Source organism: Dermacentor silvarum, chromosome 1 (genome assembly GCF_013339745.2).
Source record: "Dermacentor silvarum isolate Dsil-2018 chromosome 1, BIME_Dsil_1.4, whole genome shotgun sequence".
Taxonomy (NCBI): domain Eukaryota; kingdom Metazoa; phylum Arthropoda; class Arachnida; order Ixodida; family Ixodidae; genus Dermacentor; species Dermacentor silvarum.
The window spans coordinates 240484511-240499510 of NC_051154.1; the positions used below are offsets into that span (position 1 = coordinate 240484511).

The 15000-nt window shown below is 49.2% G+C and overlaps 1 protein-coding gene across 1 annotated transcript in view; it reads left to right on the forward strand.

Moving 5' to 3' along the window:
• Nucleotides 1–15000, forward strand: part of LOC119438165 (vitamin K-dependent gamma-carboxylase-like) — a 53895-nt gene that overhangs the window by 2819 nt on the left and 36076 nt on the right. The window contains exons 2-3 of the mRNA XM_049660488.1: nt 10074–10217; nt 13268–13423. Of these exons, the coding sequence (XP_049516445.1) occupies nt 10074–10217; nt 13268–13423 (300 nt within the window). The remainder of the gene's footprint in view (nt 1–10073; nt 10218–13267; nt 13424–15000) is intronic.

Consider the following 15000-nt stretch of genomic DNA (forward strand, 5'->3'; position numbering starts at 1 on the left):
TTGCTTTCAAAATAAACCCGCTTGGCTGCGCCATGTGCAGTGGCTGCCGAAGTACAACGCCCCCTCCCTCCCCTCCCCCCTGTGCCATGCACTCAACGGAAGACGCCGCGCTTCCTCCCTTGCACGTGCGAGATTGAGCTGCGATCGTCGGCTCACCCTCGCACGCTTTCACTCGCACATACAGCACACGGCGCGCGGTGACGGTTTTATCTTCCTTGAACTTTATGCGGACCATCACGGTGACAGCAAAAATGGGCGTGGAGTGTCCATATAATTGATATCGCAATAAAAATACAAGCACTGCTACAATATATTGCTGAAAGCTAGGCGAGTTGGTTACTGATATTATGACACATGGTTACAGCGCTACGGAAAACAGAACACGACATGGACAGGACGGGCGCTGCACGTCATCTGGCTTTACTTCACAAATGATTACGTGCAGGAAAGGCTCAAATTCGCGGCAAAATTCGGAAAACTGCTGCGAGCACAAGTTTTACGGCTATTCCAATTTGTGAACGTAGCGGCAACTGGCTTGTTTAGTTTCAACCGCGTATATGTGGAAGAATGAAGACACCATTGTTTAAGCATTCAAGATCAGTGAAAAGGAAATGATGCCCACAGGAACTACCCAAGAAGAATGGCGGAAAAAAACGTTCAGACGAAGTCTGGTCGCTTTGGTTGCGGTTTGGTTGTAAATGGTTTCCTTAATTACGTTTAACGTTTTTACTTTGCAGACTTTCTTTGACGTCCTCCCCAGGGGCGGATCCAGGTTTTATCTGAGGAGGGGGGGTCATCTTCTGTCAGTGATGATGACGATGATAGTAATCATTTTCATTTACCGAGATTCACCGTTTCTGTTCACCATAAACCCGCCTCTTATACGGCTAGTGGAACACCTATAGCGAAGCTGGGGCCGTACTCGGTTTCTCCGAACTTATAGGAAAAGGACGTTGCCCAACGCAGCCATGTGCTTGGTGGCTGTACGTGCCTGATAATATATCTAAGTCTGTATTGTTTCTGACAATAAAATTTGGGATGATCTGTTGCCGATTTGTTATCGTTGAGTGAGCACGGGTCCGTCTTTGGAATTCTGTTGGGACACCTTGATTTCCTTAAGAAGCTTCTTTGTGTTCAGCTGAGACACCTTCGTTTGCTTTGGAGGACTAACGCTTCCGCTCCAACGCGTCAACCACTACGCTGGTTGTTTACGATATGAGAATCACCGCATATCAAGACTCACGACGCCACCTACAAGAAGAACGATGTGGCTTAGTAGCCGAGAGCACGAGCCAGCGTCTTTTGCTTCATTTTATTGCGATAGCAATTATATGGACACTTCAACCGGATTTCTGCCGTCGCCGTCGTCGTCGCCGTCGTCGTGAGGTTCCCTATAGATAAAATCTTCGCCGCGCTCCGTATGCCCGAGCGGAAGCGTGCGGGGACGCGCGCTATCACGGAGAGCGAACGCACTCAATCACCCACGCGCAAGCAAGGAAGCGGGAAGCCAGCGCCGGAGGGAGCGCAGGGGGGGGGGGGGGGGGGCGCACTTCTACTCCGCCAACAACCGCGCTCGTCGCTCGCTCGACGGCTCCGTCTCTTATCACCACACGGCTCTGACCTTTATGCACCGTGCATTCGCCGCTCAATTTCCGTTGAAGCGATAGACCGCACGTACCTTCGCCCGCGGCGGCGTATGCGCTCGCTGCCAGCGTTTTGACAGTCGTTGTCTGCAGTCATTCAGTGCGATATATTCATGTTTGTTTGTGCGCGCTCACACCAGGCTTGTTCATTCAGTTAGTAATAGTCGGGCCACATTTTCCAACGCACGCTACACATGCAATGCTGCCCGGATCGGCAGTGCAGCACTACAGGTGTGTCCCTTCGCACGCGCTGCTCACGGGAAGCGCTTCTCATCAACACCACCGTTTCACACGCGCCTTCTCGTGGTCATCGAGTCTCTCTTCATGTCGGGCTACTTACGCCGCAGCACACCTGCTTACTTAATCAGCTCATGTTTACTACAATTCATATTGTTACCAAAGCCGCTCACATTACTTCGTATGACATTGCTGTGTTGCTATCGCATTCATTGCTTCGCCCTTAGGGCGAAACTGTGACATTTTTTTTCCCACGGGACGTCATCCTTTTACTCCACAAGGCGCGCATCAAGCTCCTGTCTCTTTAATTACCACGCGACGCCATCCTAGGACCGCGCGCTGGCGTTGGCCGCTGACGTCACGCTCCCCCACTGCGCGGCTGGGGCTCGAGGCTTCGCCCGCTCCGCGAGAACGCCCACTCAGACCAACTGATCGGGTGGGTTTGAGCCTCCTATGCTCATTGTGCGACAATAAAACAATGCGAACTTATAATGCAAAACTTATAGCGTACGAACGGTACTGTGCTTGTACTGGATGTTGTCAACGTGAAACTGTGATCACAATGAGCGGTACAATTATAAAAGTTGCCTATGCGTAGTTCTTAGTTTAGTTGTTAGTTGTTATTATTTATATATGAAGACTTCAGCCCGATATATTTTTCCTTAAGCAGGTTGGTCGCGGAACCACCTTATTAGTTGTGAAACTGAAAGCTGCATACTCCTCCCGAAGAACAGATGAGTTGTAAGAGTGTGGGGAGAGTTATGCTACTTTGAATAACTCGGACACAACGCACAGCTTAATAGTTTAATATTTTATTACGGTTTATCACGAATAGTGAATAAAACACGGGAATAAAATAACGTATAAGAAAAAATTACTGCTGCATTTGTGCACTGTTTGCTCCCTGACAATCCTTGAGTTCCCTGACAATTCACGCAGGGCAACATCGAGAGGTAATAAGTGGACCTCGCTTCGTTTATATTTAATTGACAAAGCCTCGTCTCACATTTGAGGTACGGGCTGGGTAGTTCTTTCATTTTTGTAGAAAGGCACGATAAAATTCATATGTCACATATAGATTACGTAACAACATGGTATGAAGTTCTTGGTGTAAATCTGTATAGAACTGACGTGAAGCAAAAAGATCATGAGCCATTCCACTCTGTGAAGGTGGATGACGAGTGAAGCTGTTAGCACAAGACATAGAGGACTCCCCATTACTACGATAGAAGAGAAGGGAAATTCAAAAGGGAGAACGGTAACTTGTCTTTCTGGTTTTTATATACATTCGCGGGGACTTACTCTAAGCAAAAGAAAACCCGTAAATCAAAGAGCGTAGTTATACGGTTTTTTTTTTTTTTTGTAAGCATACCTTTGCTGACTGCAGTGTCTTGAAACGAACGCTTGAACACAGAAGAAAAAAGATTACGGGGGATGCTTAGAACTTTCTAAGAATGTGAAGGCGAAAGCCTAGTTGTACCCATAACGATGTGGAATGAAGCTCTGAGTCCACGCGGCGACGTATAGAAGGCGCGCGACCGTGCTGCCGCCGTTACCAGAACGTTCTACGGGCGCCGCCGCTGACATTTCTCTCATTCTCCCCAGCGCCGCCATCGCGCTTGCCCTGAACGCCCCTACTGCACTGCTGCTGATATTTCCCTCCTCCTCCCAAGCACCGCCGATGCCCTTTCTGTCAACGCCCTCCCATGCTACCACTGATATTTCCATCCTCCTCCCCAGCGCCGACGAACGCACGAGTAGTGGCACGAGCGCGAGGCAAGTGCGAGGCGAGCTCACTCACTTTTTATTGCGATAGCAATTATATGGACACTTGAACCGGATTTCTGCCGTCGGCGTCGTCGTCGCCGTCGTCGTCGCCGTCGTCGTCGTCGTCGCCGTCGTCGTCGCCGTCGCCGTGAGGTTCCCTATAGATAAAATCTTCGCCGCGCGCCGTATGCCCGAGAGGAAGCGTGCGGAGACGCGCGCTATCACGGAGAGCGAACGCACTCAATCTCCCACGCGCAAGCAAGGAAGCAGGAAGCCAGCGCCGGAGGGAGCAGGGGGGGGGGGGGGGGGGCGCACTTCTCTGCCAACAACCGCGCTCGTCGCTCGCTCGCACCGTCTCTTATCTCCACACGGCTCTGACCTTTAAGTGCATTCGCCGCTCAGTTTCCGTTGAAGCGATAGACCGCACGTACCTTCGCCCGCTGCGGCGTATGCTTGCTGCCAGCGTTTTGACAGTCGTTGTCTGCTGTCATTCAGTGTGATCTCTTCGTGTTTGTGCGCGCTCACACCACGCTTGTTCATTCAGTTCGTAATAGTCGGGCCACATTTTCCAACGCACGCTACACACGCAATGCTGCCCGGATCGGCAGTGCAGCGCTACAGGTGTGTCCCTTCGCACGCGCTGCCCACGGGAAGCGCTTCTCATCAACACCACCGTTTCACACTCGCCTTCTCGTGGTCATCGAGTCTCTCTTCATGTCGGTCTACTTACGCCGCAGCACACCTGCTTACTTAATCAGCTCATGTTTACTACAATTCATATTGCTACCAAAGCCGCTCACCTTACTTCGTATGACATTGCTGTGTTGCTATCGCATTCATTGCTTCGCCCTTAGGGCGAAACTGTGACATTTTTTTTATACGTCACAGCAACCTTGAAACATAGAGATTTAGGGCTTTCGCCTTTAAAATGTCGATATCCTTTTCTGTGACATTGTAGCCCCAAATTCCGCGCAGTCGCTACGCGGCATTGAAGGGCAGACAGACGAACTGCGAAGGACAGAGGGATATATTAAGCTGGTCTATATACTGTTTAAGTTAATCAAGATTAGACTGTATACACCGGGGCACTCTGACAGGAGACAACATAAAACTCAAATAAAGACGGCGTGGTCTCAGCTTGAGCGGGCTACAGCTAGGGTACTAGAAGGTTTTGTAGTGGGCTCAGAGGAGGGCGCGGGCTGATGTGTTGCATGTTGCTGCCGGAAGGAGGCACGGCAAGATGTGTCTCCTGAAATTTCTCCTGCGTGAGCGACTGCCCACGGTGAGTTTGTCCTCGTACTCATGGTCCTTAGACGCATTCTCCGCTTTTGCACGGTACAGCTTTCGCTGTCTGTGCGCGTTGTCTGTATTCACGTTGCTGCTGTCGACGCATCTCCACTTAGTTAGTTTTTTCTTCTCCGGCGTGAACGCGCTACGCCGCACCCCTGGCTTTTCCAGGTAACGGTAAAAGGCAACCGATGACACCGCGAGGGAGAACTCAGTTAATCAAGCGCGAAGGCGCTCGCGCGGACATCGGCGTGTTTGACAAAAGAGCCATCCCCTCGTTCGCAAGATGCCGCCGACGGAACGAGTAAGACATGGCCGGCGCCAAGAGGTCCAAGTGTTCACGAGAAAAAATACCGACAACTTCGCGACACCAAACCCCTACGGAAAACAGCTAAGCTTGTGAGCCCCCCCCCCCCCCCCCCCTTCCGAGCTAGCTTTACTTCCACACGGCTGCTACCACTGGATGATCGCGACAGGGCCATCACGCTGTCAGCGAGGGGTGATGCAGAAATCTGAGGGGGAGGGGGGGGGGGGGGTCAAGACATCCGGACATCCCCCCTGGATCCGCGCCTGGTCCGCCCAGTTCATTTATATGTCTGGCAATTACGGTGCACTTATGTAGACTTTCGTGGCGCCGACAGGGTACTCTTCTTTCCTTTAAAGGAATAACTCAGCCCACCTAAGATATGTCATTCTGCGTACGTGCGCGGGTGCCATAAACAGACATAACTTTCTAAACGATAGCGACAACTTAACGTAGACGGTGTCTACGACGGCTACCAGACATCGCTCCTGTTCCACGAACCAGATGCAGAACTAGATAAACTGGTGTACGTAACCAGGTCAGAGAACACCTATAAACCAGGTCGTCTTAACAGACTTGACGACAGAATCTTCCACGATCTCGCTAGGAGAAATACACAGGCACCCGCTGACAGTTAAGCGCTGTCAAAGGATGCTATTTTGAGCTCGCGGACTGACGCCAAGCGGTTGGTGTGGGACAATGGCGACGCCGGCCTTGTTTGTCTCCAACTGGGCACCCCTCGCCTCAACTAGGTGGTCACGAGATGTTTACGTATGTGACATGCTAAACATCTTGCAACGCAATGCGATCTTCCTGCGTTGCAGATTTTCACCTACCCACTAACATTTAGTGCCCATACCTTTCCGAAAATCGTTATAGAAAATGTGTTGCCGTTCTGTTGACATTTATTGCTTTCGATAGACATTCTGTTGAGATGCAAAGGAATATCACGCGCAAGATTTTCGCAAGGGAGTGACCGAGTGTATCAAGTAAGTCAACATGGTCCTTTCGCACTGTACCGCATTTACATTTCGAAGCTACAGAATTGAAAACAGTTAAACTGGACACGTCAGCGTCAGGACAATCCGTGTCAGATGCTGCAATCAACAAGTTTTTGTATCAAACATCCGTATAGTAAACACCACAGGGGTTGCATTTAGGTTTTTTTTTTTTTTTTTTCATCAATAAACGTTTCTCTCTCTCTCTCTCTCTCTCTCTCTCTCTCTTTATAGTACGACTTCGCCTTTTTGCAGCGCATCCGGAACAGTATGCCTACTCGCGACCGACCAATGTGTAAAAAGGGGCACCGCAACTTTAACCGCACCGAAGTGTTAGCGATGCCAAAATCTTTCCACTGTCAGTGCGTACGAACAATAAACAAAAGAGAAGCCACTGAAGTTTCAGCCGTCAGTATTGTCATAGCGCTGCTCAGTACAGCGACGAAAGAAGTACTTGAGATTGTATGTCCAGACGACAGTGGTTGACAGTGTAAACATTTGCCACTGTGTTCCGCACTGCTCAATCCCCCCCCCCCCCCCCCCCCTGGCCTCCTCTATTAAGATGTACTGCAAATACACAGATTTGCAATACGCTAGAGACCTAAGAGGGGCCCCATGTTACCAGCCGAAGTGTGGTCATCGCTTGCTGGGAGCTGTTAAATAAGGTGGAGGGAGTATAGGTGCACCAGACTGCTGCGCGGCCACTGCCGCAGTTTTAGAAGAAGCTGTACGTGTCAGTATTTGCTAATGCGAATTGCAAAAATGCAAAAAATGCGAATTGATTTTAGCAGCACGAACGTTACATTATACGAGAGAATTATTATTGTTGTTATGTATAGTCTTGGTTTTCCGAATATAATTGTGCGGAAGTCCTCCAAGTGGAAGAAGATCCGTTGAAAGAAAAATTGGGCATCCACCTGAAAGAAACATGAAGGTATAGCAAGCGAAACCTGCACGATTTCTTCGGGAAGAAAGCTTCGCAGCTGAGATAAATATGCACTGGTACGTGGATCAATCTTGCCACTGTCGCCTTTTCAGGGAAATCGCTCTGCCAGTGGAAATTATGCAGCGCTAGCACATGGTAGGTAGAGGACAAATTAATTTGATCAACAACGCGAAGAATAGGAACAGAGTTGTTGTTTGGTTCGTCAATCCCTGACCCCCGCCTCACACACACACACACACAAACACACACACACACAAACACACACACACACACACACACACACACACACACACACACACACACACACACACACACACACACACACACACACACACACACACACACACACACACACACACACACACACACACACACACACGCACACACGCACACACGCACACACACACGCACGCACGCACGCACGCACGCACGAACGCACGCACGCGCGCGCGCACTATTTACCCTCTTTCCTTATCGTGGGTCCTGACCCAAGTATGTTTTTCTGCACGCACCGAGAAAACGCGCGTTTCTAGTGCTGTCCGAAATCTACAGGTCGACAAAACTAGATGGGTGTGCGACGTATAGCCTAAAATTTATTTGAATTTAGAATACCTGTAATTTGCATAAGAAGCGGGCTGTTTGCACAGACGCATATGACACCGGTTCTGGAGATTTCTCATTACTTTTTTCCCTTCTGTTTCTCTCTTAGCCTGCCTATATTACCGTTCGCGCAATCTACTTCAGCACCACTTTAGTCTATCCCATGTGACCCGCGGACAAAAAGAGGTACTTTAATATAAGTGGCACGGCAGCTCCACAGCGTAACAGAGAGGTGCTTCGTCGCACGCATAATTTTGATCGCGCACAATTTCCGTCCAAGCGGCTGAATGTCAAATGTGACCTCTTGAGCGGACGCTTGGAAAACTAGAGTTTGAGTCAAGGAAGGCGATCCGAACACCTTTTCGCGCCAATCCACTTAGACGGCGGTTTTACGAATGCCTTAATTCGGGAGAGGCTTAACAAGCCGGGAGCGCGGAAGCAAATCTCCCTGGAAAAGCGAAGGAAATAGCCCAGCGAGTGCTATAGGAAAAAGCAAGAGCAGCCGATCAGATTTACCAGGGCCAGGCTACCAATCGCGCCAAGAACCCGCTACACGGGATTTGGCGGGCGCGAGCTTACGCCAAGCTACGACTGTCCCTAAAGCAGCGCTGTCATGGCAACACGGCCAGGCACATCCCCCTGTAGGGAAGTCGCGCTCCGAAACCTCCGCCTTATTGCGTGGTAAGGGTGACGCGACATTGCGGGGTGCGCCGAGTGCCGCGTCAGCAGTGGGCTCGAGGTTCAGGATGGAGGCAGAGGTCCAGCAACAAGGCAACGAAAAGAAAGGTCAGGATACATGTGTGGCATGCCTTAGATATACAGTGTTTGCCTCGTTTCTGTGCTATGGAAGATGATAATGCACCGTGTTTTTCAAATGTAAAAAGGTTAACGGGAGAAAGAACGCAGACAGGAGGGACAGAAAACCCAGTGTCTTTCCAGCCTGTCTTTTTTCTTCCGTTAAAATATTTCACCACTGGAAAACGTGGTGCGTTATAGGTTAGACCAACAAGTCCGCCTCCCAGCTATAGATTTAGAACTGAAACTTGCGCAATTTAGAATGGGCGGAGCATACAAACCCGCCCATTTTTGCACGTGGTCAGTAACAGTAACAGTTCTTCGTTTTGTAGCCGCTAATGAATTGCGAAACACAGATTTGTCACTTGAATTGAATTCTGGGGTTTTACGTGCTAAAACCAGGATTTGATTATGAGGCACGCCGTAGTGGGGGACTCCGGATCACTTTCGCCCACCAGGTGATCTTTAATGTGCCCCCAATGCACCGGACACGGGCGTTCTTGCATTTCGCCCCCATCGAAATGCGGCCGGCGCGACAGGGATTTGATCCCGCGACCGATTTGTAAGTTCAGTTTGAAGGTAAAAAATAGGATGTGATAGCGCCTGCCCACCGCAACACGAAGTTCAACTTAGCGAATGCAGTTCCACAGGGCCGTGATGTGCACGAATTTAGCTGACGCGTTTACACATAGTTGGTACTTAGTTCATTTAGGTTAGCCCGACCTTCTAGGTAATTTGAGCTTTTCTATTCTCTCTTTCTTCTTTGCAGTGCTCTAATTGCTCGCGTTGTAAGCTGGTTAGGGCTTGTTAGTGTGACTAGGGCGGAGCAAATGCCAGCAGCAACACTGCTAGTAACACTAAAGAGTTAACACCTCCACCACCGTCTCTTTTTATGCTGACTTCAGCGTTTCGGATTATATGACGTGCGAACCTATCTAAGGAGTTGTCGGCATGGCAGCTGGAAGTCTGGCTGTGAACACATCAAGCCGGCATTGCAAGCGAAGTGTAATGAACTTGAAGCATAATGCATTTAGGGTCATAATTAAAGACATAGGTGCCAAACCTAAGTTCCGACTCAAGATTTTCTTTAGAAAGCGGGGTGAGAGAGAGAGAGAGAAGTACTAAGGTAATACTAAAATGGAATACTTGCATACATAAAGTTGTTGTTGAGGGAATAAAAGAATAACATGGTGACAGTGCCTTTGACTTGTTTATTATGGTCACCCGCTCACTTGGTCTTCAAGCATGGGGAGACCAGCCTGCAGTAAAGCGGTAAGAGACTTCATCGTTAGTGCGCAATGTTTCTAGATATTCTCTTCAAATAATAAAAAAATGACGTACTCCTGCTCGTATTTCAAGTTATGGTTGCAACTAGTAGTTCTACTACGGCGTAGCCCGTTAGGTTCAGCCATCATGAGAGGCGTTAATTTCTCGCACAAATGACGTTCACTTGTCTTTCTGCATCTATACTCACGAACACACCGTACTTTCCACAGGCGGCAGCTGCTTTTCTCAGGCTACCTTGGTGGATTGGCTAAAGGCCATCCGGGTCACCCTGCGCAAACGTGCGACGGCATTCACCCTCTGGCTGCACACTCCATGTGACCCGTCAAGCCTGGCCATTGCGCGGATCCTATTCGGTAAGCTGCCACAGACACAGAAACAGACACAGACAGACTTCGGGCTTTGTTAACGCTATATATATATATATATATATATATATATATATATATATATATATATATATATATATGAGCACTCTGCTGGTCATGTAATGCGACAATAAAGCTGTAGTGCACAGACAAAGGACTTTAACAGCGTTATTCGGGCTTTGTTGACGCTATATATATATATATATATATATATATATATATATATTGTCGCATTACATGACCAGCAGAGTGCTCCGACAACGCTCTCAAACGACCTATCGAATGTGCTGTTTGTGCAGCGGGGATAACTTACGCTTACAGCTGATATAGCCAGCGTTCGCTCTGAGAGGGCATTCTTTGGCGGTAAAGAGGGGTGCTCAAGCCGCTGGACTTTACTATAACAAACTACTCTGATTTTGCGGCTTATTATATCGGACGTTTTGCCATAGCTAGGAACTATAAAAATTCAGTCGAGACCGCCGCCGTTTAATATAACAAGATATTTACTATATTTGCAATTACAATATTGATGGTCTAACGGTATACGTGAATCCGAGGAATTTTGCCCGGCTAAGGCTTGCATGCAACAGCAAACTAGGGCCGAATTCACAAAGTGTTCCCTCAGCAAAAACTGTTCGTCACTGGCCGTACGCCTTATGATATGTTCGCTGTCACATTTGGCTGGCTCCTCTTCTGAGGAAAAACTCTGGCGTGCGAAATGCTTAGTAAATAGGTACCCTTGAACGCACCGTTGTAGCCCGCTACGCTTGAGGCAGTGTTTCCTCACGGTCGGAGAAATCTCGAACTTCTAGGTGTCCGTAGCCGCGAATCTTCAACGCACTTTAACATATTTTAACATCGAGGCTGTTCTAGCTAACCGTAAAAAGTGCCGCCTACCGCAAAACCTCGCCGAGCTATGACGTCACTGCGTTGCCTAGTAACCACCTCGCGGAGCGGTGTGTGCCTCGCCTCCTCTCCGTGCCGCGCACATGTTGCCTTGACATGGGACGTTAAGGAGAGGGAAGGAGAGCATGCGCGCGGCGCGCGCAATGCTCGGGAGAGGGAAAGAGAAAGTGAGAGCGAGATAGAGAGAGAAAGAAATCGTAGCAGCGCCAACGAGGCAACGCGTAGACCTGCTGCCGACGCCGCCCGCGTTTCCCCGTTTCCCGCGTTCGCGCCAGGGAAACGCGGGCGGCGTCGGCAGCAGCTCGGTAAGTTTCGACCAGCCATGCTCTGGCAAGTGTGGACGCGCAGCTTGGCCGTGACGTCACCGGGGAGATAAAGCTCGAAGCCGCCGCGACGGCAGCACAACTCTCGTTGACTCTGTGGCGAGTACTACATGTAGCCTTGACATGGGACGACCAAAGAAGATCCGGACACCCGAAGAAGAAGCCGCACATCTTGAAGCGCCCCTCGCTGCCAAGCGAGAATCTGCGCCTCGGCGGCGAGCCGATTTGGAGTATCGTGCCTAGCAGCGCTTAGCATTTCCTAGCAAAAATTAGCCAAACCTAGTAGAACCTGTAAGAAGCTAGGTCGATCACCAGCTCCGCTGTTTACTCCAGCCTTGCACCACTAGTGCAAGCTGCCCACTTTTTTTTTTTTTTTTGAAACTGCCGAGCGTTCACAAGTGCTAATAAAGTGACCCAACCAAGTCATCGCTTACATAACAAGCGCGGTATATTGCAGCACTCCCTAGGTGAATTAAAGAAAAATTAAATATTGGTGAAGCCAACAATGACGCGAGTGCGCAGCAGCCATGCATGTCGCACAGCCGCGCTTGTCGAGAAAACGCAGAATGCGAGCCCCAATTCAAATCATAGTTGTAAAGAGTTCCATATCAAGCGTGAGGGAAGTCAGGGAGTGCCAGAGGACAGCGGGTGCAAGAGCTGCTCCGCCACGGTTGGCAAAGGGTGAGGATGGCTCGGAGAATCCGCTCTCGCACTGAATATTTCCACCAGCTTAGAAGTTGCCCGCTATTCCGCACTGGATAGACAACCGCTGCAGTGCCATATTTTGATAGAACCTATAAGCCTAATGTGTGTACGAGCTGATATTGGAGATTAGTTGACCTAGCATGCATGATGACGGGCAGAACCCAGTCGTTGTTCTAAGATTTAGGAGAAAGCTGATCGCAGCGCAGTAACGCAATGGTAATTGCGGAGGCCTCGTGGCTGAGTTTCGCTGGCACTAGACGATCTTCGTTGAGAGAAGCCAGATGCCAAAGGGCAGACGACTCATATGTCACACCAGATATAGTAGGAGGCGCCAAAGCAGTTCGAGATGCCTACAAGAGCTAAGAATGTAAAAGCTGATGTCGGAAAGATAACTTTGCTCTTTATTCCTGGCACAGTCATGGCAATTATACAGGAAGTGAGTTTACAGGGCAGTAGCGACAAAACTTAGTACTTTTACTAACAAAGTGAGTGCCGGTCGTGGGCCTCTGAAGCACAACTAGACGCGAACAGATAATAGCCGTCTCTGGCGACGTACCACACGTACGGTCGAAGCAGCTCTTGCATGTTGAGCGCCCAGCGTTAGCGAGATGCGCATGCTGTAACATTTTCACTTTGATTTGCTTGCTTCCACTTTGCATGCTGTAACGTTCGCCACTTTTGGTACCTCAACGCAAGAAAGCCGCGTAAGAAAACATGGTTCTTTTCGTATACCAGCCACTGCGTGTATACTTGTAGATTAGTGCAGCCATACGCGCTGCCAGCACTCGGTGCTATAAACATACTGTGACGGTCATGTCCTTAAGGTGGCAAGCTTAAATAAATGAACCACCACCCATGATGGACATGGCATCTATCATTCTCGAAGTCAGCTTCACGCAGGTTATCAAATAAGAAATGCGTCTCCCAAGGACGCACCTGTGGGGAGTGACTCCAAGGACGTGGAAAGCTCGATCTTTGCACCTTGGAACTCTAGTACATTAGCCAGTACAAGAGGAGATTCCAAACGATCTCTGACATTGAACGACAATAAAACAAATTGTCAAACGCCTGCACATTCGATCATTACGCATCTCTCGGACGCAGGAGCAGTCATGATTTTGGACCAACCTGAAGAGCGCGGCTTGGCCTTCGTGGAAGAACGCTGGGGTGACCCCAAGGAGTGCCGCTTCCCCCTGTTCTCCTTCTTGAAGCCGCTGTCCTTGGAAGGAATGTACTGCGTTCACCTGATCATGCTTCTCGGTGAGCAGCATCTCGTTCATCAGACGTCAGTCACTGGGACCGACTCTTGCGTTTCTAGCTCGTGTATCACGTTCACCTCGGAAGCGAGCTGATTGCACTAATTTGAATTCCTTTTGGTGGCATGTATATCGCTGCGCAAGTCCAAGAGAAAGAGGAGGATGGTGGGGGTGGATCTAACCTTGCAAAGGCATGCCGGCATATTGCTCCGCCCAAGCACCTCACTTAAAGAGCGGGAATGAACATGCCGCCTAGTTAATCACACCGTGAGCAGGTGTAGTGCTACCAATACATATTCAGGCGATTATAAGGAGTAGAGGAAGAATACTACCACTGTACCAAGTTAACACCGTGCCCACTCAGCATATCTATGCTACATCGAGTGATTGGTGACGTTTATCATTACTGTCAAACCTCACCACTCACTGAATTGGTCGGTGCCTTGAAGAAACTTCAGGTGGAGGCGAAACACCACTCTCCCCAAAATCCAGTGTCAATGTAGCGCACGAAGCCACAAAGCAGTCTAACGAGTAACGTTTAACGTCACCATGGGCTGTAGGAAATCCCCCAGACCTGAATAGGCTGAGCTTTTGCATTTTCCTATGTATGATGTACGGCTGCTAGTTCGGCTGCAGTGGACGACGTTTTTTTTGGCTTTGCTTCCGCATGTTTAACAACTTGGTTGACAGCAACCGGCAACCTATTGACCCTTTTCGCGGAGCAGTTTGTTCTAGAGAAACGAGATAGCGGTGCGCCACACGTGGCCTCAGCGACAGCGCACGAATACGAAACCATTACCTCTTCTACCTTGCTTCTGTGCGATCAGCTGTCTGAAATGCAGCTGAGTTTTCGCTAACGCACTGTGCTCCAATCATGCTGGATTGAATCATGTGGATTGAAGACATGCACGTAGTTGGCTACAAAAATAGTGACTGGCATATTAAGGAATAGAATGAATATGTGTGGCCAAGTTCACGGACCGCTGCTGCAACTGTTCGTACGTGTTACTGGCACTTCGAGATGTACAGCTTTTCTCGAGGATGCAGAAATTTACTCATCCGCCAGCGTTGTATCGCTAGCCTTCACAGAAAGGGATTCAGCCCGGGACGTCGGCAAGAGAGGGTACAGCTCATTAAACAATGACAAAGGGAGTAGCGCTGCTTCTTGTCATAGTAAGTTTCTGGCAAAGTATCTACACACCTCTGGCACGGAAACTTATGCCCACTCTTATCGCCAACGTGTCAAGAATAAGGGAATGGGCGCACCCTTGAATATATGCGCACTATATACGCACAATAAATGGCAGACTACATCGATAGCGCACGAATAGTGGAAATGTTTCGTGACGATCCACAAGAGTAAGCGAATTACTAGTGATAATACATCTTTGTTAGAAGGTATTACAATGTACAAAACAGCTACGTTTCACGCTTTGTGCGCAGCAAGAACAAATCTATCGGAACGGTGCATACCCGCGAGCAATTAGGCAGAAAATGATCGCATAGTGACCGCATCTAGGAACTTTACTGGGTTAGAAACGTGACAAGCCGCTGCTTGAAAATATTTGCCAAATAAAGAAC